Source organism: Esox lucius, chromosome 5 (genome assembly GCF_011004845.1).
Source record: "Esox lucius isolate fEsoLuc1 chromosome 5, fEsoLuc1.pri, whole genome shotgun sequence".
Taxonomy (NCBI): Eukaryota; Metazoa; Chordata; class Actinopteri; order Esociformes; family Esocidae; genus Esox; species Esox lucius.
In genome coordinates, this window is record NC_047573.1 from 35,447,499 (window position 1) to 35,474,927 (window position 27,429).

The 27,429-nt window shown below is 39.6% G+C and overlaps 2 protein-coding genes across 8 annotated transcripts in view; one reads left to right on the forward strand and one right to left on the reverse strand.

The window, feature by feature from the left end:
- The window catches only part of ccdc186 (coiled-coil domain-containing protein 186), a 79,776-nt gene that overhangs the window by 51,703 nt on the left and 644 nt on the right, over positions 1-27,429 (reverse strand). For both annotated transcript variants that reach the window (XM_010905298.5, XM_010905299.4), the window contains exons 2-4: positions 24,770-25,652; positions 9,385-9,511; positions 4,906-5,034 (exon numbers count right to left, since the gene is read on the reverse strand). In XM_010905298.5, coding sequence (XP_010903600.3) covers positions 4,906-5,034; positions 9,385-9,511; positions 24,770-25,632 — 1,119 coding nt within the window. In that variant the 5' untranslated portion in view covers positions 25,633-25,652. The remainder of the gene's footprint in view (positions 1-4,905; positions 5,035-9,384; positions 9,512-24,769; positions 25,653-27,429) is intronic.
- The window catches only part of tdrd1 (tudor domain containing 1), a 148,560-nt gene continuing 148,165 nt past the window's right edge, over positions 27,035-27,429 (forward strand). For 4 of the 6 annotated variants that reach the window (XM_013131972.3, XM_013131970.3, XM_020046684.2 and 1 more), the window contains exon 1: positions 27,100-27,240. The gene's annotated coding sequence lies outside the window, so the exon portion shown is untranslated. The other 2 variants (XM_013131971.3, XM_013131973.3) reach the window with 2 other exon arrangements.

Consider the following 27,429-nt stretch of genomic DNA (forward strand, 5'->3'; position numbering starts at 1 on the left):
GTTAATATACAGATGGCGTTGTATAGAAAAAGATTCAGAGTTTTTTTGTGGAGTATCAAATTTCACGATTTACTGCCAATTATCTGGCAACGTTGCATACAGGACCTGACCATTCCAGATGTAACGATAATGAGTAATGTCAGAAGAACAAGTGGATCCTAGTTCTTTTACACCCAAGCATTCATGACACCTCAACTACAGTGGATATAAAAAGTCTACACACCCCTGTGAAAATGCAAGGTTTTTGTGATGTCAAAGAATGAGACAAAGATAAATCATGTCAGAACTTTTTTCCACTTTTAATGTGAACTATAATGTGAAAAATCTAATTGAAAAACAAACTGAATGGGGAAAATGAAAAATAAAAACAATAACCTAGTTGCATAAGTGTGCACACCCTCTTATAACTGGGGATGTGGCTGTGTTCAGAATTAACCAATCACATTTACACTTATGTTAAATATAAGTCATTACACACCGGCCATCATTTAAAAGGGACTCTGATTAATCACAAATAAAGGTCAGCTGTTCTAGTGGGATTTTCCTGACATTTTCTTCGTTGCATCTCTGAGCAAAAGCCATGGTCCACAGAGAGCTTCTAAAGCATCAGAGTGATCTCATTGTTGAAAGATATGAGTCAAGAGAAGGGTACAAAATAATTTCCAAAGCTTTAGATATACCATGGAACACAGTGAAGACAGTCATCATCAATTGGAGAAAATATGGCACAACAGAGACATTACCAAGAATTGGACGTTCCTCCAAAATTGATGAAAAGACGAGAAGAAAACAGGTCAGGGAGGCTTCTACAGCAACATTATAGGAACTGCAGGAATTTCTGGCAGGTACTGGCTGTGTGCTACATGTGACAACAATCTCCCGCATTCTTCATATGAATGGGCTATGGGGTAGGGTGGCAAGGCGGAAGCAAAAACATCCAAACCCGGCTGAAGTTTGCAAAAACAAACATCAAGTCCCCCAAAAGCAAGTGGGAAAATGTGTTATGGTCTGATGAAACCAAGGTTGAACTTTTTGGCCCTAATTCCAAAAGGTATGTTTGGCGCAAAAACAACACTGCACATCACCCAAAGAACACCACACCCAGTGAGGCATGGTGGTGGCAGTTTTTCTTCAGCTGGAACCGGGGTCAGGGTGGTGAGAATTATGAACAGTTCCAAACACCAGGCAATTATGGCATAAACCCTTTAGGGGAAAGATGAAAGATGAAGATCACCTTTCAGCACAACAACGACCCAAAGCACACATCCAAATCCACAAAAGAATGGCTACACCAGAAGAAGAGTAAAGTATTAGAATGGCCCAGCCAGAGCCCAGACCTAAATCAAATTGACCATCTGCGGGGTGATCTGAAGAGGGCTTTGCACAGGAGATGTCCTCACAATCTGACAGATTTGGAGTGCTTTTGCAAAGAAGAGTGGGCAAATATTGCCATGTCAAGATGTGCCATCCTAATAGACTACTACCCAAAAAGACTGATTGCTGTAATAAAATCAAAAGGTGCTTCAACAAAGTATTAGTTTAAGGGGTGCACCCTTAGGCAACCAGGTTATTGTGAGGTTTTTATCCCCCCCCCCCTCCCCCTCAAAGATTTCTGTTTGTTTTGCAATTTAATTGTTCATGTTATAATTAACATTAAAGGTGGAAAAAGTTCTGACATGATCTTTGTCTCATTCTTTTACATCACAAGAACCTGGCATTTTAACAGGGGTGTGTAGACTTTTTATATACACTGTACATCCAATCCGCATAACATTTGTTAACGTCTCAGATTACTTCTAGTAGAAACACAGATTTCTTTTCAATAGAGTTTGTGAGACAGATGAATATGACTGGTGAAAAGACTATTAAATTAGGGTATGTAGCCTTCTGTCCACAACATTGTATGTGCAATACACAGTGTAAAAATATACAATGAACATATTTAAGTCATTAACAGTATAAATATATGAACACTAGCCCTGTATTTGTTGGATCAGCGCAAGCTCCATAGGCAACAAGTACAGCTGAAGTCGAGAGAGGAAAATAAACAATGTGGCGCCAAGGAACGGATAGAAAAAAAACAAAGCAACAAGGCAGTAATATATACTGCGCTGTTTAATCTTTAATGCTAGTTAAATTAAGAACATAGTATAACAACTAAAATATACAACAATAACATTGACTGAGATTAATTATAAAGCTGATGAGTGATGAATTGTTTTTATATGATTCCTAAATCTTCTAATAAAAATAGTTCTGATGCTCAATGGAAAAATGCTTTTGGTTGGCCTAGACATAATGAAAAGGGAATTATGCCATGTATGCTAGAAGCATTGGGAAGCCAATGTGTTTGGGGGCTAAGGAAAACAGCCAAGCAGAAACTGGACAGGTAGAGTAGAAGGAAAAAAACATGAGGGTAAAAACTACATTAAGTACAAAAAAGGAATTGTAGCATGCATCAGCTGCTAAAGTGGACATGGACAACAGGGCAGACTTAACACTATAATAGTTTTCTTTTTTCAGTTGTTAAGCCAGATATTACATAAAGTATATCACAGAGGAGCATCCGGTGGAGTGTGGGGTAGCGTGGGCTGGGGTACCACCTTTGACTAATTTTGAGCCAAGAAAAACCCTGTCATTGCAGCTACTTATTGGTTTTTCCTCACAGTGGTAGAATACAGCAAGAGCATACATACGTTTTGATGGCTATGAATGGTCACGGTACAACATTTCTTTCAATGAACAGCAGAGAATGAGTTTAGGTTTCATATGTAGAGGGACTATTGGAGAGGCCGATAGAACAGGGTCGATAGCGGATTTACTAGAAAGGCCCTATTGGAACTGGTCGATCTCTAAAAGAAACACTTAAGGTTTCTCACCTACCTTTTAAGGACACTACTCTCAAGTTCCACTTTGACGCACAGTGTAATCTTACTCAAGCAGCAATTCAGCATGGGGTAAAAGTTAATGCAAGACTTTTAACCCATGCCACAATAAGTGTGAAAATGTAGACCATAACATGGTATGCCAATGGTTGTCAGTTTAAGTGTTATATCACCTTGTACTCTGTGAGCCAGATTATACTCATCAACTAATGATCAAAATCTTATCCATATTTAATATTTGGATAAGATTTTGAAAAACAAAAAGAAGCTAGCTGGCCTAAATAGAGTTGGGTGCTCCCCACAGGCTTGGATTTCATCATTTTAGGCCATTACAAACAAACAACTTGACTTCTTGATAGGGAAAAAAACATGCATGGTATAAAAACATACATTATTCCCTTTCTTAATAACATATTATAACTTATGTTTTTTCCACATAAAAAGTTACATTGTGATGTTTTAATCCTTGAAATGACATCTACTCCCATCTACTACATTTTCATAGATTCTGGAATCTGTTTCATTTCAGAAGTTTGGAGAAGTTGGGAGAGTTCACATGACGACAACAAACAGGCTACAGTATTGACAGTTAAGTAACACTGAGGAAGACGCAGTTGAGCGTCGAAACGTCAGTCAGTCTGATACCGTCATTGCAGATTTTTTAGTGCTCCAACTTCCCTCAGTTTTCGACAGTTAAGTAACATTAAGGCATAACATTACCTCAGTTACTTTGCGGTTTACTTTAACATCACAATCCCCTGTGCTAATGAGTATGGCCTAAATAAATATACTGACTTTTTTGTGCACGAAGCAAGTAATTCTTGTTTTCAAATTTTTCACCACAAACGCTGCATGTCCAGTAATGTCAAACCTAACGTTACTTCTGAGTTTTCAAAAAGCGTTCAGGTGTATTCTCCCATTCGGAGGTCGGACCTTTCCCACTACCCAGTTGCTCATGAACGCACCTTCCAAAACAGAGAGGGTTTATTCAGGTAATAACTAAATGAGTCTGTTATCTATCAATAACTAGCTAGCTTGCACACAATGATTTTCGTGGCATCACAGCCAGAGCGAAGGGCAACGACGGCCATGGCCGTTGTGTCCGCTGTGAAATTCCTATGCTGGCTCCCAAAAGTGATGATTTCTTTTGAGAATTCCATTTATTCTCACAATATTTCAGAAAACACTGACAAACATTGCTGATGATTGCCCTTAATGCAACAGGGCCATACCTTGTTTCAAACACTAGACGGGCTAGTTCATTTCCTTAGACCAGGGTTTTCTAACGACTGGGCCCTAGACCAGGAGTCTGGTAGATTTTATACTGGGTGGCTAAGTGCTGACAAAATAATTAATAGAAAAAAATAAAACCCCAAAGTATGGAATATCTTTTTAAGAAACATGTATTTTATGACCAAAATATGGCTTAACACTATTGGGAAAGACATGAAAACAGTAGTAAAGATATTTTCAGCATTTCTACATCTGTATCAATATTTAGGTTTATCATTATTTAAAAGAGCACACTTTGATTATCAGCTGATGAGTTCCAGGGCTTGCCAGAGCACAATCCATAGACGGGACAGAATGTTGGAACAGAACAGTCAGACTGGGTGTTTTGTAAAAGCACTTTGTGACAACTGCTGTTGTAAAAAGGGCTTTAAAATTAATTTGATTGACTGATTGAGAACATAATGTGGATCTAGAAGTTATTTGTATAAAATAGCAGCAGTATGTTACATTCCGCAGATACCACACAATCCTCTTTTGCCAGAAGCGCAACGAAAGGGCCAGGGGACAATTGCAACTAAACAAATAGTTTTCCAGACCTACACATGCTTGAACCATTGAAACTGACTACTACCACCACACAGTTCTCAATTAATATTTTAAGTATATATGAATCACAGTATTAATATAAAAACAATTCTGATAAGAGTAATTGTTTGACAGGTTTTCACAACGTTTTGCAATATTATGCAAATGTATTCATGACCATCCTGTTTCTCCAGGTGTTTACCTGCTCGACCCGATAGGCCATCTCTCTCTGCATCTGCTGCAGGGCATTCTTAGCTGCCCCATCCTGGTTAACCAGTTTGTCCTTGGACTCCTTAAGCTCCTTCAGCAGCTCCTCCAATCGGCCCTCCAACTAGAAAATAAGTAAAACATTACAGCGTCAAGTAGTCATCTACAAGGTGATAATGGGACTGTTTCAAATTCTGCCAAGGCCTGGGCGATAAGACAAGATTATATATACACCAATCAGCCATAACATTATGACCACCTGCCTAATATTGTGTAGGTCCCCCTTTTGCCACCAAAACAGCCCTGACCCATCGAGGCATGGACTGCTGTGGTGTGATTCATCAAACCAGGCCACCTTCTGCCATTGCTCCGTGGTCCAGTTCTGATGCTCACATGCCCATTTGTACTTTTGGCCGTGGGCAGGGGTCAGCATGGGCACCCTGACTGGTTTGCGGCTACTCAGCCCCATATGCGACAAACCGCCCATGACCCCTGTCGGCGGTTCACCGCTTTTCCTTCCTTGGACCACTTTTGATAGGTACTGACCACTGCAGATCGGAGATGAGTTTTGGAGATGCTCTGACCCAGTCGTCGAGCAAATTACCTGCATTAAGATGTTAGCTTATGCTGGGGCAACAGTAGGTTGCTGGCTATAGTACTGTAACTTATTAAATTCAATTTATCAAGAAAATGAAAAGGAAATGACTGCAGTTGCTGTTCATGGTTTTAAACCGGGTTCTAATCCATGTTCGGTAGTTTACATGTCTAACAATGTTATTGCAGTGACGTATTAATTTTCACACGCAAAGACCCAAATCAAACCTATCCTCTGGTGTTGCTCCTCACCACACAGTGTTAATGTTTATAGGGACGGTGGTCGCTTTTTGCCTCACAAAAGATGTGCATTTTCTAATTCTCTGATGGTTTTTTTGTTTTGTTTCCAGGAAGACATGCTCTCTTTTAAGCAGTGTAACAGGGGTCTCAGGATATAGTACAGCTTTACTCGGTTTCTATATTCACCATTGTTCTGTGATACTTGTATTTGACTCTGTGAGAAATATACTGACTCTTATATTTCATAACTTTTTCTCTAAAATGTTTTTTATATATCTTGATACTGCATCTTGTACAGAAAACTGTTTGTTGTCACAGAGTAAATGAAAGAACAAACAATGTGGTCCAATACCATAGAAAATATAAGGACATAGCTTTAGATACATACATTGCTAGCAGAACTGTATGTATAGTGTGTGTTAAATGTCTGGACAAACCTATTCATTCAACGCAATTTGAAGACATCAAAAATATGAAATAACACAAAAAGTGTAAAACAAAATCTAATTTAATTTCTATTTTATGTTCATTAAAGTAGCAATACTTTGTCTTGATGACAGTTTTGCACACTCTTGGTATTCTCTCAACCAGCTTCATGCAAACCTAAATTAACCACTCCCTGTGGCACACCACAAGCTTCTATACCCAGTCTATATAAGACTTAAAAAAATAACATTGAAAAACCGGTTAGTCTACATTGTAACATTCCTTTGGCACTAAAAGGCCCAACTCAGAGAACGGTGACGCACCTGTATAGAATAATGCTGCTCCTAGAACAGATATTGACATTTATGATACACAACCATTCAAAAGTTTGGGGTCACTTAGAAATGCCCTTATTTTCCATGACAACACACATGAAATGAGTTTGTATAGCAAATATAATCATTGACAAAGTCAGACAATTATTTTTTATTGAAATAATAGTATCTTTCAAACTTTGTATTTGGCAATTACAGCCTTGCAGTCCTTTGGCATTCTAGTTGTCAATTTGTTGAGGTAATCTGAAGAGACTTCTCCATGCTTCCTGAAGTACCTCCAAGAAGTTGGATTGGCTTGATGGGCACTTCTTACCTACCAAATGGTCAAGCAGATCTCACAACAGCTCAATAGGGTCAGAATCTGTTGACTGGGCTGGCCACTCCATTACAGACAGAATACCAGCTGACTGTTTCTTCACTAAATAGTTCTTGCAAAGTTTGGATCTGTGCTTTGGGTCGTAGGAGAAAATTGGCTCCAATCAAGAACCGTCCACAGGGTATAGCATGGTGTTGCAAAACGGAGTGATAGCCTTCCTTTTTTTTTTTAAGATCCCTTTTACAAATATCTTCACTGCTACCAAAGCACCTCCAGACCATCACACTGCCTCCACCATGCTTGAAAGACTCCTCCAGGATCTTTAAATTTGGGCAGTGTCACACGAATGTTCTTTTGACCATCTTAGTCTTTTTTTTTTATTAGACAGTCTGAGATATGTCTTTCTTTGCAACTCTACTTAGAAAGCAAGCATCCCGGAGTCACCTCTTCAGTCTTGACGTTGCGACTGGTGTTTTGTGGGTACTATTTAATTAAGCTGCCCATGCTGAGGTGTCGGTATCTAAAACTAGACACTAATGTAGTTGTTCTAATGCTCAGTTGTGCACAGGAGCCTCTCACTCCTCTTCATATTCTGGTTAGAGCCAGTTTGTTCTGTTCACTGAAGGGAGAAGTACACAGCGTTGTACGAGATCTTCAGTTAAGTCGCAATTTGTTGTATTGAGAAATTAAGGCAATTCCATGCAAGAATAGAATGATAAGTTTCATAACAAATATATTTGTTTCCGGCAATTATAAGCCTGTAATCAAACCCATAATTGCTGATCCTAGTCTAAAGAAGGCCAGTTTTATTGGTTCTTTAATCTGCACAACAATTTCCAGCTGTGCAAACATAATTGCAAAAGGTGGTTTCCGGCTACAATAGTCGACACCAAACTTTTGAATCGGTAGTGCATTTGAAAACAGTCTGCTAATAAATGTTCATGTACTGATGTGGAAACATTATTGATCTAACATGTAGCAAAAATAAATAAAAAAATAGGGCATTCTCAAGTACTGATAGTTGTCATTTTAACTCACAACCATCCTAATCGGTCCAATAAATATAGTGAAACTTCAACAAAAATTTATTGTCACAGGTAGGCACACCACCCAGGAGCATCAAATAGGACAAGACCATCAGGTTAGACATATAGAAACCTGAGTAAACTTGCCCAACCTGAAATGCATAATTAATTCATTGTAAAATGCCACTGACTGGCAAGGATTTCATTCTGAAGGTTGGCCTATAATTTAAGTAATTGTATGTGTTAGACGACCACGGTTCAGTGGTTTTCATTCAAGTTGCCAAATCTCAAAAAGCATTTGAAATAAAAACTAAGGATGTCCCGATCAGGTTTTTTTTGCCCTCGAGTCCGAGTCATTTGATTTTGAGTATCTACCGATACCGAGTCGCGATCCGATACTTATATAATATATAAAAAAAGAATAAAAAAGAGAGAAAAAACAGATCCATTTTTTTTTTTTTAATTCACCTTATTTTAAACATTCAACAACAGGACCTACGTACGAACTCCAGATGTCTGTGGTGAACGAAACATGGGGTACATCTGATAACAGGACAAGTAGTTTGTCAGAAATCTTCTTATAAAGGGCTGGCAGAGCTTTCTCTGTGAAATAGTGGTGAGACGGCATTTAAAATCGAGGTTCTACGTGCTCCATAAGCATAAGAAATCAAGGGTTCTCTACAAAGGCGAATGGCAGGTCACTCATTGCGATCATTTGCGCTATCTTGACTGTGATGTCCTGCGCCTTCGCGCGGTCACTGGGCATTTTTTCTCTCCTCTTCAAACTCTCCTACAGTGTGAGCTGACTCGTCTTCGGAGGGGTTGCCTGGGTAAACTTGCTTTATATAACACCTCCGCTTCAAGCTGCTTCCGTGTTCTACTTTGCCGGCATTTAACCAATAGCGTCTCTACAACAAAGTGATACAATCCCGCACGCGTTGCTGTTTCTGTGTGGAGTCAAAAGGGTCTAACTCTGTGCCACCGCATAACTACAGATGTGTTAAATAATGAGAATACATATATATCCGAGTCCTGATCGGGAGGTAACGTCCGATTCCGATCGAGTCTGAAACCACGTGATCGGACCCGATTTCCGATCAGGTGATCGGATCTGAACATCCCTAATAAAAACCTCTATGCAATTTGTGGACATTCTGAATAGTGTTTCTGCTTAGATCTTGAATCACGATTTATTTGGTCCCAGCTAGGACTTTGCCCACTCAGATAACACCAACTAGCTTGATTGTCAAGTATTTATATTTACACTAAGCTTCTACCAAGCCTATATTAACAGTGTCTCAGAAGTTATGGGGGTATCAGTTTTTGTTTAAAAACAACTTTTTGAACATTGGTAAACTATAGATTTCCAATGATTAAAACGGGAAAGTCACTGATGTCTAAAATGGAAACCAATGGAATAGGAAAGATGTAATGTCCCAGCGAGAACAGCCCATAGAGTTGATTTCTGCCCAGCAAGACAGCTTAATGTAAAAGCATGCACCATGGTCAGAACATAGTCTGTAGTTGGGATTGCTTACCTTCTTAATTGTGCCCATGTGCTGTTTCTCAATCTCCACCCTCCTTTTCAATTCTTCCCTCATGGTGTCCTTCTCTGAGCAGATACCCAAGATCAGCTCCTGGTGCTTCTTATTGTCATCCAATAGCCTAAAAGGAAAACAAGGCTCTTTAGTCTACAGTCATGAGAAAAAGTACACCCCCTGGGAAAGTTTCATTTATTCATCAAAAATCTACAGAAATGTGACTTCATAATGTGGAAAAGTACACCCCCAGCTTGAATACCAGGTGATTCCATCTTTGGCTAAAATAATTCTGTTTTGGCATTTCTGGTAACTGCATAAATCAACTGGAAGGAATGTTTTGCCTCTGTTCTTTACAGTACTGCTTTAACTGTGTCATATTTTATGGCTTCACTGCATGCACAGACCAGATCAAGCCCCCACAGCATTTTGATGGGATTGAGATCTAAGCTTGAAGTCATTCCATAACACTAAATGTCTTCTTTTTGAGCCATTCCGTAGCTTTGCTTTTTATTTTATTTTTTATATCACTGTCCTGTTGCAAAAGCCATGTTCGGTTTTGCTTATTAACTTTTTTCTGCAAAGCAAATTGTACAAAGCCAACATATCAAATGTTGAAATTGAGAAATCTTATTCCTTGAAAAATGTATGCCCTCTTTGATGCCAGCAAAACATTTCAAAAAGCTAGGACAGGGGCAACAAAAGACTGGAAAGGTTGTGTAATGCTAAAAGAACACCTGGTGGAACGTCTCACAACTGATTAGGTTAATTGGCAACAGGTCAGTAACAAGATTACGTATACAAAGAGCATCCCAGAAAGGGTGAGTCTTTCAGAAGTAAACATGGGAAGGGGTTCATCACTCTGTGAAAGACTGCGCAGGCAAATAGTGCAACAATTTAAGAATAAGGTTTCTCAAAGTAAAATGGCAAAGAGTTTGGGGATCCCATCATATACGGTACATAATATCACAAAGATTCAGAGGATCAAGAGTAATCTCTGTAAGCAAGGAACAAAAAAAAACAATATTGGATGGCCTGTGATCGTCAGGGTCTCAGGCAGCACTGCATTAAAAACAAACAGACACCATTCTGTAATGGATTTCACTGCATGGTCTCTGGAACACTTCCAAAAACCATTGTCTGTGAACACAGCATGTTGCTGCACCTACAAATGCAAGTTAAAACTCCACAATGCAAAGAAGAAACCATATATAAACAAGATCCAGAAACATGCCCATTTTAAACATGCCCTTCTCTGGGCTTGAGCTAATTTAAGATGGACTGAGGCAAAGTGGAAAACTGTCCTTTGGTCTGATGCATCAAAATGTGAAATATTTTTGGGAAACATGGACGCCCCATCCTCCGGGCTAAAGAGCAGAGAGACCATCCAGCTTATTATTAGTGCACAGTTCAAAAGCCAGCATCCATGATGGTATGGGGGTGCATAAATGCACATGGCATGGGTGACTTGCACATCTGTGAAGGCACCATTAATGTCAGAACCGCCAAATGCCTACGCCAATTGGCATTTGAGTTTGTAACTAAAATAAAACAGCAATTTTGAAAGCTACACCCTCCTCCTTCCATGACTTCTCCTAAATAGGCGTATATTACATTGTTCGGTTGACAAAATCGTAACTGAAAAAGAGAAAACAATTTACAGTTACAATAATTTTTACCCTGTTTTCTGACATAATCCCCCAACAGCCCACGCCACTTAGCGTTAATCACCCTTCACTGAATGCATGACGTCAATAAATGAATGGGCAAAACTCCCAGATGAATTCAGAGCCTTGGTTGAATTTTAATTAACTTACAAGATTTCCATGATCATTCAAAAAAAATGTATTAAGCTATTATTGAAACATAATACAAAACGGCTACTTATCACAAGTTACCATTTTTCAATAGGAGATTCAGCTTATTCTGTAGGCCAATTAATCAAATGTAAATCTAAAATGTAAATCTACAAAAGGGCAATTCCACGCAAATGTCAACCTTGCTGTGAAAAATTCAAGTTATCATAAAAAAATCAAAACCCTTTCTAAGTTGTCCATTTGGATCTGTATTTTATTGTATTGATGTGCTGTCATGTAAACTTTAAGGAAATTTCTGTTTATTCACCTCAGATAAGGTGTGCACAGATACTAAAATTGCTTTTTTATACAAACCTATTTCATGCTTTAAAAAGAGGGATCAAAGACTCCTTTAATTATACTTTATGTTGATAGTAAGGATTTTGCAGAAAGATGGGGGCATGACTGAGACATAAATACACTCACTTTGTTATAACTGCATTTCCCTTTAAATTTATAAAGGCTATATTTAGGAAGTCACGACGCTTAAGTGCTGTGTCACGTCCGTAACGATTTAAAGAAGAAGTTTAGATTGTATAATAATTATTATTACAATTAATTTGAAACTTTATGTACAAAGCCAAAATATGTCCATTCTAGTTATGATTGACAAATCATCTCACTTAATTGCTCTAAACAACCTAATTATGCGTTACGGACGTGACCGTTAAGGACGCTTCAAATTAAATCATGCATGATTTGACCAGCGCATATTTGTTTAATTAATTAATTCATTTATTTATTTATTTCAAGCAATATAATGACACATAACAAAAGGCAATCAAGAAGCATTCTGATTAAATCAATACGAAAAGATAAATTCATCAACTTATAAATCAATATAAATACAATATATATAAATACAATATAAATCGATCTATTGCTTGAAATGGAGTGGAAAGAAGTCAAACTTATTTAAACTCACCTTGGTCTTTCATCATTTTACTGTTAAAAAAAACCCACACATATATTAAATTGATCTCTATTACTGTACATCAGAACTTTTTAGAAATCAATTAATATTAGTACCATGGAGTGTGCCTTCTGTGATGACTCACTTTCTTTCCCGCGCACGCCCTCTGTGGTCAAAGGCAGTTATTTCTGTGGTGATTGTAGATCTGCGATTTCTGGACAAAATCTCCACTTTATTTGCAGTAATTGGTAAGTAATTTGATATCTAAATGTACATTTTAATTTAGAGTATAATTTTTTTGTATAAATTACATATAAATACGAACACACTGGCCATGGAATGGCTAATGAAAAAATTCAGCTTAGTTAGCTTTAACAATTTTTTTATTACAAAATTTCAATGTGAATAGCAGTAATTAATACAACAACCAATAATAACATATACATACAATAACAAATACAATTTATATACATCTCATCCTACAGCGCAATGGCAAAAACTAATACTGAAAGACAATGTACATTCAGAGAGAAAAAGAGGAACAATGAAAATGTCAAGGAAAAGGAAAGGATAAGGAAAAAAGCAGAAAGACAAAGAAAGAAAGAAACACAATCAAACCAAGAGGCAGAAAGAGTCAGGGAGGAAAAGGCGTCTTCTAAAGATGATTAGAACATATTTTCAATATTTAATGAGATGTAAAAAGTTAAGATTCTGTCTGGAATTAAATTATTTAAAAAAATGTATGTTCACAGTTAAAAAAAATTAATAAAAATACTGTATATTCACTTTAAATGCTTACCTTTTTTGGGCGTCTCTTTCACACAGATCGTCTTGATCCTCCTGACATCCAAACCAATATAAACGTGGCAAAAACCCATCGGGCCTAATAAAATGAAGTAATCATTGTGATTTTGACTTAAGACAATAACATTTCAATTATTATTTCAATGCATTGGCTAATTTTGCAATAATGTGGCTATTTTAAAGCACGATTGCGCATTCAACAACGCAAAACGGGTATAAACATTGCGATTAGTTTGACACAAAACATAATATTGCGATCATTGTGACACGATTGCTTTTTTGCATGCAAAAAAAAAAAAACGCTCTCCAGACTTTGTTCTATATAGACACAGGCCAACACACTGTTACAATCAGACAGCGTTTCAATTCACTGACGGGACTGAGGGGAAACCGGTGCTCTTAACTCCGGAGAATATCGATGTGATAAACTGCATATATAATGATTATGTATCTTAGCATTATCAATTCCATATCTTTCGGGGTCTAAAGTAAACACCTTGATGATAAAAACACATTATCAAGCAAGCAATATCATGCCCGAATTGAGTTTTGAACATGCTCACATGCCGGTTACAGTTTAGCAGCATGAAAGATATGCGTGAACTAATCTATAACACGGTGATTTCAGTTTAAATTTGATTAATTGTGCAGACTTACCTTACTGATGTCTCAGATGTTTGTTGTTTCAAATAAAAAGAGACACACAAAAAGGTCAAGTTTTCCGGCGTCAGCCAAGTGATGATTTCCGAACGGTCACGTCCATAACGGAAATAAGTCACATCCGTAACGTCCGTTTTTCCTCATAAATGGATTTTTTAAACTAAAATAAAATAAATAATGTATGTTCTATAGAGAGCCGACACTCATCCATTCGGCTGGTATTATTTATTTTGGCTTGTGCATTTTAATTCACAGAATTTCAACAAAGTAATTGTCTCCCACAAACTCGCGTCTTTTTTTTGTCACGTCCATAACGCATGTGTATTTCCCTCATATTAAATATAAAACGCATGTGTAGATTGATATTTTTCTAATGTCTGTACTCCTTTATTAAGGGAGTATGGACATATAAACAGACATTTAAATATACTGGTATTAAATGCATTTTCTGAGAATTTATATTTTATGTTTTGACTGCAAGTGTCACGTCCATAACGCTGGAATTGCCCAAAAGATTTATGCTAAATAATAATTCACAAAACACCAAAAGGTATTGTTTCCCAGTCACCAATTACCAATTCAACAAAGGTATTACATGTTACTGTTTTTGCTGGACCGCGTAAGCGGAGCCGGCTAAGAAAAGCGAATGTCTCTTACTAAGTGAGTGACTGACAGACTGACTGACTATCCCTTGTTAAATAGCGTAGTGGTTACAGACGCGGGCTCCGGAACAACAGGTCCCGCGTTCGCCAAAAACCTCAAAACACATTATGCCTGAGGTGCAGGACAGAAAAAACTTCGCTGGCTACAACTTTACATAGCTATGAAATAGGAAGCCTAAAATAAAACAGTTCTGGTGGATATTAGGATTTGTTCAGGATAGACAAACACTTTGCTGGCTTCACGATTCTCTCGTCTTTTCACTTGACAAAAAAAAGTCAGTTATCGTTAGTGATGGCCATTCCAGTCTTCATTACCGTTCTTTTAGCAGCAGGATATTATGCTAGCAAAGCTAACTCAGATTTTCTTTTTCAAAATAAAAGCCATCAATAAAAGCCATCATAAGTTAATATAGTTAATCTTTTCTGTACTTTTTATGTTTCATGTCCGTTCCAATGTTATACTTGACTGTTCTTTTTCACAGACTAGATTGTTAACTATATTGCCTTATACATTTCAAAAATTGCTTTTATTGTGATAAAGAAAATCTGAGTGCTACCAGCATAAAATCCTGCTGCTAAAATAACACCAATGAAGCCAATTGAATGGCCATCACTAGTTATCGTCACCTATATTGATAGATACTGAATCGATGTCATTCACAAATGGCAAATTAGCTGTTAAAATGGCCAGTGGCAAAAGAGGATTTGTTCAGGATAGACAAAAACCTTGCTGGCTACAACCTTGATTAGATACGTTATAGGAAGCCTAAAAATAAAAAGTTTACTACATTGTGACAATTTCTGGTGGATTTTTTGTTAAAAGAAAAGGTGAAGCAACACAGTGGTGAAAATGCCCCTGTCAAAAAACAGAAGTTTTGTCTACCATAAACATGTTGAGGACCAAGTTCTGGTGTTTTCATGATTCTCATCTTTTCACTTGAGGAAAGAGTCAGTTATCATCTGACTTTTTATTGATAGTTATCGTATCAATGTCATTCAGGAATTAATGAATAACGAACATTGTGCCATGAAATGAAATAGCTTTGTCAGTGCAAAGTTCATCTTCAGTCTCGCTAGCAATTGCTCAATTCTTTTGACTTTTCCAAGTAGTAAGATATTAACCTGAAATAGGCCTACGTTATCAAAACTGCTACTGGCAAAAGCCATACAGTCTGGATTTTTGAGGTGAAGATGCTGGATGTGGAGGTCCTGGGCTGGTGTGGTTACACGTGGTCTGCGGCTGTGAGGCCGGTTGGATGTACTGCCAAATTCTCTGAAACGCCTTATGGTAGAGAAATTAAAACTAAATTCACAGACAACAGCTCTGGAGGACATTCCTCCAGTCAGCATGCCAATTGCATGCTCCCTCAAAACTTGCGACATCTGTGGCATTGTGCTGTGATGGAACTGCACATTTTAGAGTGGCTTTTTATTGAGGCCAGCCTAAGGCACACCTGTGCAATAATCATGCTGTCTAATCAGCATCTTGATATGCCACACTTGTGTAGTGGATGGATTATCTAAGCAAAGGAGAAGTGCTCACTAACACAGATTTATGAACAATATTTGAGAGAAATAGGCTTTTGTATACATAGAGAAAGTCTTTGATCTTTGAGTTCAGCTCATGATAAATGGGGGCAAAAACAAAAAAGTGTTGCGTATTCAGACTTGGCGTGATGTTAATGCTTGACAAAAGGATCTAATGTTGAGATGCAAATTCATGACAAGTGTGTTAGTGTCCCCCGATCGGTACTAATACTGGCATACTACCTTACTATACACTAAACAGTATGTATTTCATCATCCGCGAAGTACGTACTTGTAGTGCGTAGTATGCGATTTGAGATTTGGCTGATATATATATTGCATTTATTATGCAATTGGGAATAGCTAGAGACCATTATGACAAACTGCCAATTCCTCCCTTGTTTACTACAATAGACATTAAGCAAACTATAAAGAAGCAAAAGACTTAAACTAGCTCCATATAGCTAGCAACCAGGAAAACTAACCTAAAATTAGCAAAGGCTAAGAATAACATCAAACTGAGTTAGCGCAGTTTTTTGGAACTGGTAATTCTAATTTTCATATTATCATATTCTGAACTTCATTCTGTATCGGGCATTGGTGGGGAACTGCTTTCTGACCGGTGAGTAATTGCAAAATGGTGTAATGTTTTTTTTACTGAAAACATCCTAACTAATGCAGCTTTGATAAAGGCAGTAAAGATTACTATTACCATCAAAATCCCACATTATCAACAACTGACAATGGCTGGTCATCAAGTGCAATGAACTCAGGAAGAGCCTTTGCGCTTCCTTTTTTTTTCTGCCCATGGGCTATCTCTGGACATTTTATTTAGCATCTCTCTTATTTAGGCCATTGAGTGAAATAAGAGGATCTGGAGCTTACAAACAAACAACTTGACTTGCTGATAGGAAAAAAACATGCAAGGCATAAAAACATATTATTCACTATCTTTGAATAATAACATTTAACAGTTTTTCCCCGCTGTGAAATTCCTAAGCTGGTCAGAACCTATCAAAAGTGGTCCAAGGAAGGAAATGCGGAGAACCAGCGACAGGGTCATGGGCAGCCAAGGCTCATTGATGCATGTGGGGAGCGAAGGCTGACCCGTGTGGTCTGATCAAACAGACGAGCTACTGTGCACAAAATGCTGAAAAAGTTGATTCTGGTGCTGATTGAAAGGTGTCAGAACACACAATGCATTGCAGTTTGTTGTGTATGGGGCTATGTAGCCGCAGACCAGTCAGAGTGCCCATGCTGACCAGTCATTGCCGAAAGCGCCTACAATGGGCACGTGAGCATCAGAACTGGACCACAGAGCAATGGAAGAAAGTGGCCTGGTCTGATGAATCACCTTTCCTTTTACATCATGTGTGCGTCGCTTACCTGGAAAACACATGGCACCAGGATGCACTATGGGAAGGATACAAGCCCGTGGAGACGGTCTAATGCTTTGGGCAATGTTCTGCTAGGAAACATTGGGTCCTGCCAATCATGTGAATGTTACTTTGACAAGTACCACATACCTAAGCATTGCTGCAGACCATTGTGATGGTAATTCCATCGATCGACACTCTTAAATAAGGAAGTACAGAGACGAAATTCTCTAAGCACAAGTTAACCATTTTAATATTATTTGCAAATAAGAGAGACACGCCAAACGCTTACCAACTTAATCGTCTGAGGAGTCTGACTCCATACATGCACAATCTGTATTTATTACAGTGAAAAGGGGTGTGGTAAGATGTTGCCCACCTGTCCTATGTCAATAAAACACATTCCCTTTGTTATGTTACTACCTAAGCTTCACACAAAGGACAAGCTCTCCTTCCCCCCATAGGTAACTTCTTCAATTCTAAGAGTTCTTACAGCATTTGGACAGACAATAGACGGCCCCTAGGCAAATACCAGATCCCCCACATTCCTTTTCTAATTTGAATAAGTGGCTCTTAGTCTTTTAATCAGTGAGAATACATTGGTTAGAGAAATTTCCACAACACCATGTGCACCCTTTCATAGCAACGGTATTCCCTGATGGCACTGGCCTCATTCAGAAGGATAATGCGTCCTGCCAAAAAGCAAAAATGGTTCAGGAATGGTTTGAGGAACACAACAACGAGTTCAAGGTGTTGACTTGACCTCCAAATTCCCCAGATCTCAAGCATCTGTGAGATGTGCTGAACAAACAAGTCCGATCCATGGATCAGACTTTTTTTAAGAGAGTCGAAGAGAGTGGAAAAGAGCCTGCTCAACCAGTGGCTCCAATGGAGAATGGGTGACCATCATACAACCAAATCCATTTCATGCAAGGGGAATGGTAGGCCACGCACAGTATATTTTTTTTATAGATTATTGCCACAAAAACACAGTGCTATAAAAATAAAAAATAAACACTTGTGATTTGTCATTCTTAAGTACCCGTATGACTAGGTGTCCAAAGTGCCTGAAGGCTGTGTTGCTTAGGGTCGACTAAGCCCCTACAATACAAAAACTGGGTGTTGTTAATGCACAGATTTTTTTAAATGTAGCTTTTAAGCAATAGGAAAGCAATAGAATGGTGTAGCAAGAAATCTGAATACATTTTTAATTTCAGTAAACAAAATATTAATATTAATCCCAAACCATATTGGTAATTATTGATCTTGCATAGTCTTGAGCAAATAAATTGCATCAAAATCACAATATACATTTCAGAAATGCATGTTACATTATCATGATTTCATGAATCTGAGCCAATTTCCATCACTTGGTCAGGGTCGCAGCTACCATGAAATATTTGGAGAGGTTTTGCTTTTACTATCATTTTGCCAGGGGCCAAGACAGTCTCGGGAAATATGAACACATTATGAATACATGTTCTGGGTCAGGAATATAAGTTGTATGATTGCATATGTAGGGAAGTGCTACTAATACTTCAGTGTGGTTAAGATTGCGGTTATAGAACAAAACAAGTCTAAAAATTCCAGAAAAAATATATTTAGCATTTCTCATGATGGGAAATCACAAACATTTGGGTCAGAGTTGGAGCCCAAACCTGGCCATCATCCCCAACCACAACTCCCTAGTAAAACTTAAATTAAAGATATATACACATGTACTACTGCCCCCAGCAGCAGTACTTACTGTCAAAATAGGGAGCTGTACTATCGTTGTACCATACACATTTCCTGTATGCAACAGCTCTGCCAGCGGCAGTTTGACATACTTGTCCTGACAGTAGGTACGAGCAGAGGGGTATTGAGAGAACCAATCAGACCAGCTAAATGCAAATTTGCCTGGAGGCAGCGTCGAAATCGTAAGTAAAGGTGTGGGAAGCGTGGAGGCACCAAGGCTAAGCTAATGCTAGCCCCCCCATCCGCCTTCACTACCTAGCCTTTTCCTTGTTAATGTAATAATGGACAAAATACGACAGAATCATCTCACAAAAATTTATCATGGATTGCAGCATCATGATTTTCTCAGAAACATGGCTTAATAACAACATATACGACAACGTAATTGAGCTGGAATGTCTTTAGAGCAGATGGGACCGAGGAGGTGGGATATGCAATTATGTAAACAAAACATGGTGTACAAACACCAACTTAACCGAGTGTCACTGCTCAACCAATCTGGAGTACTTGATGATTAGATGCAGTCCTCTTTACCTGACTCGGGGGTTTATATCTATTGTTGTTATTGCAGTCTACATACCCCCGGATGCGAATGCTAAACTAGCAATGAAAGAACTGCAGGCTGCAATTACCAAATGGAACACCCAGATGGTGTTGTGTGATTGCAGGGGATTTCCCAATTTTTTCCCCCAAATTCCACCAAAATGTCTCCTACCCCACCAAAGGAGACAATACACTAAACCAAGTGTACACAAACATTCCCGGAGACTTACAAAGCTATTCCCTGTGACTCCCATACAGACATTGAAACATATGCTTCCTCCGTTATGGATTATATCAACATCTGTACCAACCATAAACTAATTAAGACCTTCCCCAACCAGAAGGCGTGGATGAACTGAGAGGTCTGATAACTGCTAAAAGCATGCAATGTTGCTTTTAGACCCGGCGATTTGGAGGCATATAGCTCATCCAGGACCATCCTGAAAAGGGGCATCCAGATGGCTAAACATGACTGCAAACTGCGTATTGAGGAGGACTTCAACAAAAACTCAGAACCCCAATGCATGTGGCAGGGCACCAAAGCCATCACAGACTACTGGCCAAAGAACCCTAGCCCCACAGCCAGCAACGTCGCTTCACTGACGAGTTAAACAGGTTCTACTCACGCTTCGACAAGGACAACACAGAGCCGGCCATTAAAGCTGAACTCCCCCCAGACAATCCACCGCAGACGTGTCGTCAGCACTGAGCAGGGTGAACGCACGCAAGGCTGCTGGTCCTGATGGCGTAACTGGGTGTATGCTCAGAGCATGTGCTGGGCAGCTGGCCGAGGTCTTTACCGACATTTTCAACCTATCACTGGCCCAGGTAGTTGTCCCTACGTACTTGACTGCAACCATTTTGCAAGTACCAAAGAAGTTGACTGCGTCTAGCCTGAATGACTTCCAAGCTGTTGCACTCACCCCCACAATCATGAAGTGCTTCAAAAAACTAGTTCTGTTCTGGCCCACCTTAAATCCTGGCCAATCCTTCAGGCTATGGCTATATTCAAAAGCCTCGCAGCTCTGGCCGTTGTGGCGGGCTTGCTGTTATCCATCGTGCTGACATCCTGGTCAAAGACATTCCAGTTAATACTACCTCCTTTGAGTGTGTTCACTTCATGTTGACTGGGTTCACACAGCTACAGGTTATGCTAATCTACCGACCCCCCAAAGCCTCCACCTGCTTCCTATCCGAGCTCACCGAACTGCTTACCACTGTTTGTCTGAAATCCCCGTCTACTATTCTGCTGGGTGATTTTAACATTCATTTGGATTCCAGTAGTTGCTCATTTGCTACTGATTTTCTATCAATGCTGGACTGCTTTAATTTTACTCAATACATACGTGGCCCTACACATGACAAAGGGCATACCCTGGACCTGGTGTGCTGTACTGACATAACACCCTCTCACCTGCAGTGCACTGATTTGACTGTCTCTGACCACTTTGCCATCCTATTGTCGGTCCCAGTGCCTCTCCCAAAGCAGTGCACCAAACGGCCCATCACGTTCAGGAACATCAAACAGGTGTGCACTTCCACGCTATCTGACTCCCTAGCAACGCACCTGGCCACCCACCACCCCTACCAAACAGTTGATGACATGGTGGAACATTACAACCATGCCCTGTCCCTCAGTCTGGACTTTGTAGCTCCTCTCACCACACGTCACGTGTCTTTCTCTCGATCTACACCTTGGGTCACCCCTGAGCTCCGCAGGATGAAGACCATAGGGCGCAGGCTTGAGAGACAATACAGAAGATCCAGCCTAAAATAAGCTATTTTGGAAGCATGCGTTTCAGATATTAGGAAGTGGATGACAGAGAATTTCTTGCTCTTAAACTCAAATAAAACCGAAATGCTCCTTTTAGGACCCAAAAAACAAAGAGCGTTGTTAGCAGATCTCACTGTGAACCTCGACGGCTGCATGGTCGTATCCCAAAAAACTGTAAAAAACCTTGGCGTTACCCTTGACCCTGACCTCTCCTTTGAAGAACATATAAAATATGTCTCAAGAGTTGCTTATTTTCATCTTCCAAACATCGCAAAAATTAGAAACTTTCTATCAAAAACTGATGCAGAAAAATTAATCCATGCTTTCGTTACTTCTAGATTAGATTACTGCAATGCTCTTCTCTCTGGTTATCCAGACAAATTAATAAATAAACTTCAATTAGTGCTGCACACAGCTGCTAGAATCCTAACTAGAACAAAACAATTTGAACACATTACTCCTGTCCTGGCATCCTTACATTGGCTGCCTGTTAGGGTTAGGGCTGATTTTAAGGTTTTACTCTTAACCTATAAATCAATACATGGACTTGCTCCTACTTACCTTGCTGAAATGATCCAGCCATACATACCTACACGTAACCTACGATCGCAAGATGCAGGCCTTTTAATTGTACCTAGAATTTCTAAACAAACAGTTGGCGGCAGGGCCTTTTCTCATAGAGCTCCACTCCTGTGGAATGATCTGCCAATTAAGGTTAGAAATGCAAACTCAGTGCAAACTTTCAAGTGTCTACTTGCTGCTATATTATTGTGCTGGGGGACATGAGGGATGTACTACTAACTTTTCTCAGTTTCCTCCAATTTTAAATTTTAGAAGGAGATGAGGTCCTGGTCCACACCTGCGGATTACCTGGTTTGGGGGGACCGTTGCTGTTCCTGTCCTTGTCCACCTGGTCATACTAAATATACTTTATATACTCTGGATTTAGCCCAGAGAAATGTATTTATTATTCCAATTGGACTCTTAATATCTCACCCGGCACAGCCAGAAGAGGACTGGTCACCCCTCTGAGCCTGGGACCTCTCTAGGTTTCTTCCTAAAATTCGACCTTCTTAGGGAGTTTTTCCTAGCCACTGAAATTCAACACTACTGTTGTTTGCTCCTTGGGGTTTAAGGCCGGGTGTCTCTGTAAAGCACTTTGTGACAACTGCTGTTGTAAAAAGCACTTTATAAATAAATTTTGATTGATTGATTTGATCCCTAACCCCCAAGTCCCCCCTCATTTGTTAAGTGACCTTGGGTAGTATGAAAGGCGCTAGATAAGTCATTATTTTTATAAGTGAACCCCGCCCAGCACATCACTGGTGCTCAGCTTCCTCCCATCATAGACCTTCAGCACAAGCAGTGTCTGCACAGGGCGTGGCAACGGCCAGAGTCCCCCCACATCCATGCCACAAACTGTTTGCCCACCTACCATCAGGCAGGCGGTCTCTTTGTTCCCACACCAGCAGGCTCAGGAACAGTTTCTTCCCATCTACTGTAACCCTGCTTAACTCAGTGAACACTGTGACCCATCACTAACAATACCCCCCTCCGCCTTCCAGAGACCTTTTTGCACAACTCCCTTTGTACTACTCTGAGACCGCCTTGCAAAGTCTGATAATGGAAACATTTTTACACGTACGTGTCTACCTTGGGAACCTCATTGCTGCCATCTCTGCATCCCGCGCACATGCTTACTCCTTCAATTTGCCTCAATTGCACATCTAGAATGCCATTTAGAACTGCCATTTGTACTGCATTTGACTTCATTACATTTATTATATCTGTACATTCCACTTGAAATGTACAGTTGTGCTCATACGTTTGCATATGGTGGCAGAATGTGAAATTTTGGCATAAATTTTGAAAATATGACTGATCATATAAAAAATTATGTATTTAATAGTTACCATATGAAGCCATTTATTATCAAAGTTGTCTGGCTCCTTTTCAAATCATAATGATAACAGAAATCACCCAAATGGCCCTGATCAAAAGTTTACATACCTTTGAATGTTTGGCCTTGTTAAAGACACACAAGGTGACACACAAGTGAAAATGGCAATTAAAGGTGAATTTCCCACACCTATGGCTTTTTTAATTGAAATTACTGTCTGTGTATAAATAATCAATGAGTTTGTTAGCACTCACACACTGAGCAGGCTAGATACTGAGCCATGGGGAACAGAAAAGAACTGTCAAAAGACCTGTGTAACAAGGTAATGGAACTTCATAAAGATTGAAAAGGATATAAAAAGATATCCGAAGCCTTGCAAATGCCAGTCAGTACTGTTCAATCATTTATTAAGAAGTGGAAAATTCAGAGAACTCTTGATACCAAGCCAAGGTCAGGTACACCAAGAAAGATTTCAGCCAAAACTGCCAGATGAATTGTTCGGGATACAAAGAAAAACCCACAGGTAACCTCAGGAGAAATACAGGCTGCTCTGGAAAAAGACAATGTGGTTGTTTCAAGGAGCACAATACGACGATACTTGAACAAAAATGAGCTGTATGGTTGAGTTGCCAGAAAGAAGCCTTTACTGCCAATGCCACAAAAAAGCCCCTATATGCCTGACAACACCTTGACTGCCTCACAGCTTCTGGAACACTGTAATTTGGAGTAACAAGACCAAAGTAGAGCTTTATGGTCACAACCATAAGTGCCTTGTTTGGAGAAGGGTCAACCAGGCCTATAGTGAACAGAATACCATCCCCACTGTGAAGCATGTTGGTGGCTCACTGATGTTTTGGGCGTGTGTGAGCTCTAAAGGCCCGGGGAATCTTGTGAAAATGTATCGCAAGATTAATGTAGCATGTTATCAGAAAATACGGCCAGACAATTTGCATTCATCTGCATGAAAGCTGCACATGGGACACTCTAGGACTTTCCAGCACTAAAATGACCCTAAGCACAAGGGCAAGTTGACCCTCCTATGGTTACAGCAGAAAAAGGTGAAGGTACTGGAGCAGTCATCAGTCTCCTGCCCTTAATATCATCAAGCCACTTTGGGGAGATCTCAAATGTGCGGTTCATGCAAAATGACCAAAGACTTTGCGGGACTTGGAGGCATTTTGCCAAGATGAAAAGGCAACTATACCACCTCCAAGAATTCAGGGCCTCATAGACAACTATTATGAAAGACTACATGCTGTCATTGATGCTAAAGGGCCCAATACACAGTATTAAGACGTAAGGGTTTGCAGACTTTTGAACAGGGGCCAGTAAAACAAAAACAAAATATTTGTTGCCATGTTTTGTTTTATGATTGTGCCATTCTGTTATGACCTACATTTGAAAGTGAATCCCATAAGAAATAATGTGTTTTGCCTGCTCACTCATGTTTTCTTTACAAATGATACATAAATTACCAATTCTGAGAGGGTATGCAAATTTTGAGTACAACTGTACATATGCTTAATATTTGCAAAGAGTGCCCTCTTTTGTTGGCACTTCTGATAAGATGCTAACTGCATTCCGCTGTACTGTAAAAAGACAAAGTTTAATCTAATATAATTTGTTGCATTACCTTTTAATAGCCTTTTCCTGCTGGTCATACTTGTACTGGACACACTTTTCAAAGACCATTGTGGAGCCATCCTGGTCAGCCAGCATTCCATTTACAGGGCCTCCACCCTTTTGCCCACTTCTCCCCCTCTCGGGCAGTTGGCAAGAGAGTAACTCCTGTTCCAGCTCGTCCAGTAGGGACTCCTGGGAGACCGAGCGCTGGATCTGAGACATGAGCTTGCGGCTGCAATCGGTGTCGTAAGGGCTGGAAGAACAGTTGGATTTTGCGGGGACCATCGTTTGAGGACTGGAAACTCCTGAGTCTGCAATATCAGAGCTGGGTATGGAAGGTGAAGCAGGGCCACTGGCCACCACCGCATCTAGGGTGGTGTTTTCCTTTGGAGGGAAGGGTTCTAAGGAGCATTCTAAGGCAGAAGGGGGATTCTCAGTTTCTCCACTGACAACAGCAGGTGGAGATTCTGCAACTCTGTCTGGAATAGATGGTGAGGAGTCACCCACTCCATCAGACCCCACTGCTTTATCCCACACTAATGACAACCTTTCAATCGTTCCATCTATAAAAGCAGGAGTTTTAGAGTCTTCTGTAGAGGTGGAATCACTGTCACAGATAATGTCCACACTGACAGACTCCTCGCCACCATCTTGCTGGCATTTCTTCTTCTTTTTTTTCCTTTTCTTCTTGTGTTGCAACCCATCAACCTCAAGAATATCCTGTTCAACACCATTCCCCCTTTCTGCACATATATTGTTTTCCTCAATCATCATTGGGTCACTCCCGTTAACTCCTGATAAACCTTCTGGCAAGGAGTTGACCTCTAAACCTTGAGGTAGGTCTGAGGCAGAACCTGGGTCAGACTGCTCCATAGTGGTTCTCAGCTCCACACCTGACACACAGAGAGGGAGTAAGTAATCAAACAAACATTCAAACGTTCATAAAATGAAATAATTCCAGCATAAATTGCACAGGCTAACTTCTAGGCAGAGGCTACATGGAATTAGAGAAAGCAAAAGGTAAGCTAATGGTACTAATGCAAAACATCCCTTCATTTAACAGTCATTGATAATTATGCCAATTTAAATTCCTTTTCATTCTGACCAACAACCTTGCTAGTTGTATACAAAACCAAACCCACAGTAAGGAAGGTGAGGCATTGACACAATAGGGATGGAGCTCTCATTCCACTAATATTGGAGTGTTGTAAAACTCATTGAGGTGTGGCCCTATTATGTCAGGAATAGTCATCCTTTATTGCAGTGTCAACCAGCATTCATTAGCAGTAGCACTAGCATTGACTGTTTATCAGGGTTCTAGATTGCAACAATTTATCTGCATTTTGCAGTCTTTTAAACTGCTGTGAAAGTACATTTATAAAATTGGTTGCACACAGAACATAATTTACAGTTTGGTTCATATTTGTATTTAAAAAAAACTGTGGATATGTAGAGGTACAGAAAATATATTCTTATTCATGTTAGCTGATTCCTGTAACTACAAAAAGCATCATACAGTGGTGGCTACTTGGGTGGCTAATGTCAGATGTGATAGGTGTCCAGTCCTTATAATCAACATTACTTTTTATTCCTCAATGATCTTGAATTGGCTTCAATGCGGCTACTTAGGTAGCTGTTTATGTCAGCTGGTCATGCAATAGTTCTGGGGTGCCATGTTGTATGCTATTCAGCATAGCAGGAGTGTTCAACTAACTTGGATTTGGCTAAATTATCAAGTCTCAATTAGCCTGAATGTGTACCTTTAAAAACCTCTGTAGCCACTTGCAGATGATTGCACAGTCACACTGTGTAGTCAAGAATTTGCCAGCATCTTTCTGTAGGTGCTGGAGAAAATCAATCTGTGCAGCATCTACACAGAAATATGCTGGGGATTTCTAGACTGCTGACTGCACATTGCAGGTTCATTTAGTTATTCTGCTATCACTTTCATCAGAAAGATTTATTTGGGCAAGTTGAGAAGATGGTATCAACACTTTCAAGTTAGTTAAACCACTAGTTATGCCACTGGATACGCAACAATGCCGGTCAACTTTTGGTATCCCAGAAGGATGTTGAGACCAGCTGATGCTTCAACAGCTATGCAAAACATACGTTTCTCGTTTTTAACAAATATCTTCCGTGTCCGATTGAACCGCGGTTTCAAGATTTAGAAAATGTTAAAATATTTATAAATGTTGCTAATTAATGCAACTGTGTATGTCATCTTGTCTATTTCAATACTTGTCATTGATTGAAACAGGTGAGTGTCAATATATGAAGCAAATCGAGTAGGGCGCCCACCTGTCTCAATCAACGAGTTTGGAAGAAAAGGTAATGACATTCAATGTTGGAACAGTTCAAGGACCAAACATTTATCTTAGTGAGAGCATTTTCTAATTAAATAAAACCTACAACTGGACTAGGATACTGTAGAATATACACATTTGACCAAACGGTGAACGGACCTGTCGCCAACTACATGTGAGTTAAATTATTTTACTATGCTTAACAGCATAAACAACCTAGTAAAAACCTGGAAGCCACATTCGAGGTTTGCTACTTAAAGTAGCTAGTGGCCAGGAGTGGTAATTCAAGATGGCAACAGTTCCATAAACATTATCTAGCGTCATTCTAAATCACCGCATCGACTAAATGTGACAACGTCACTCA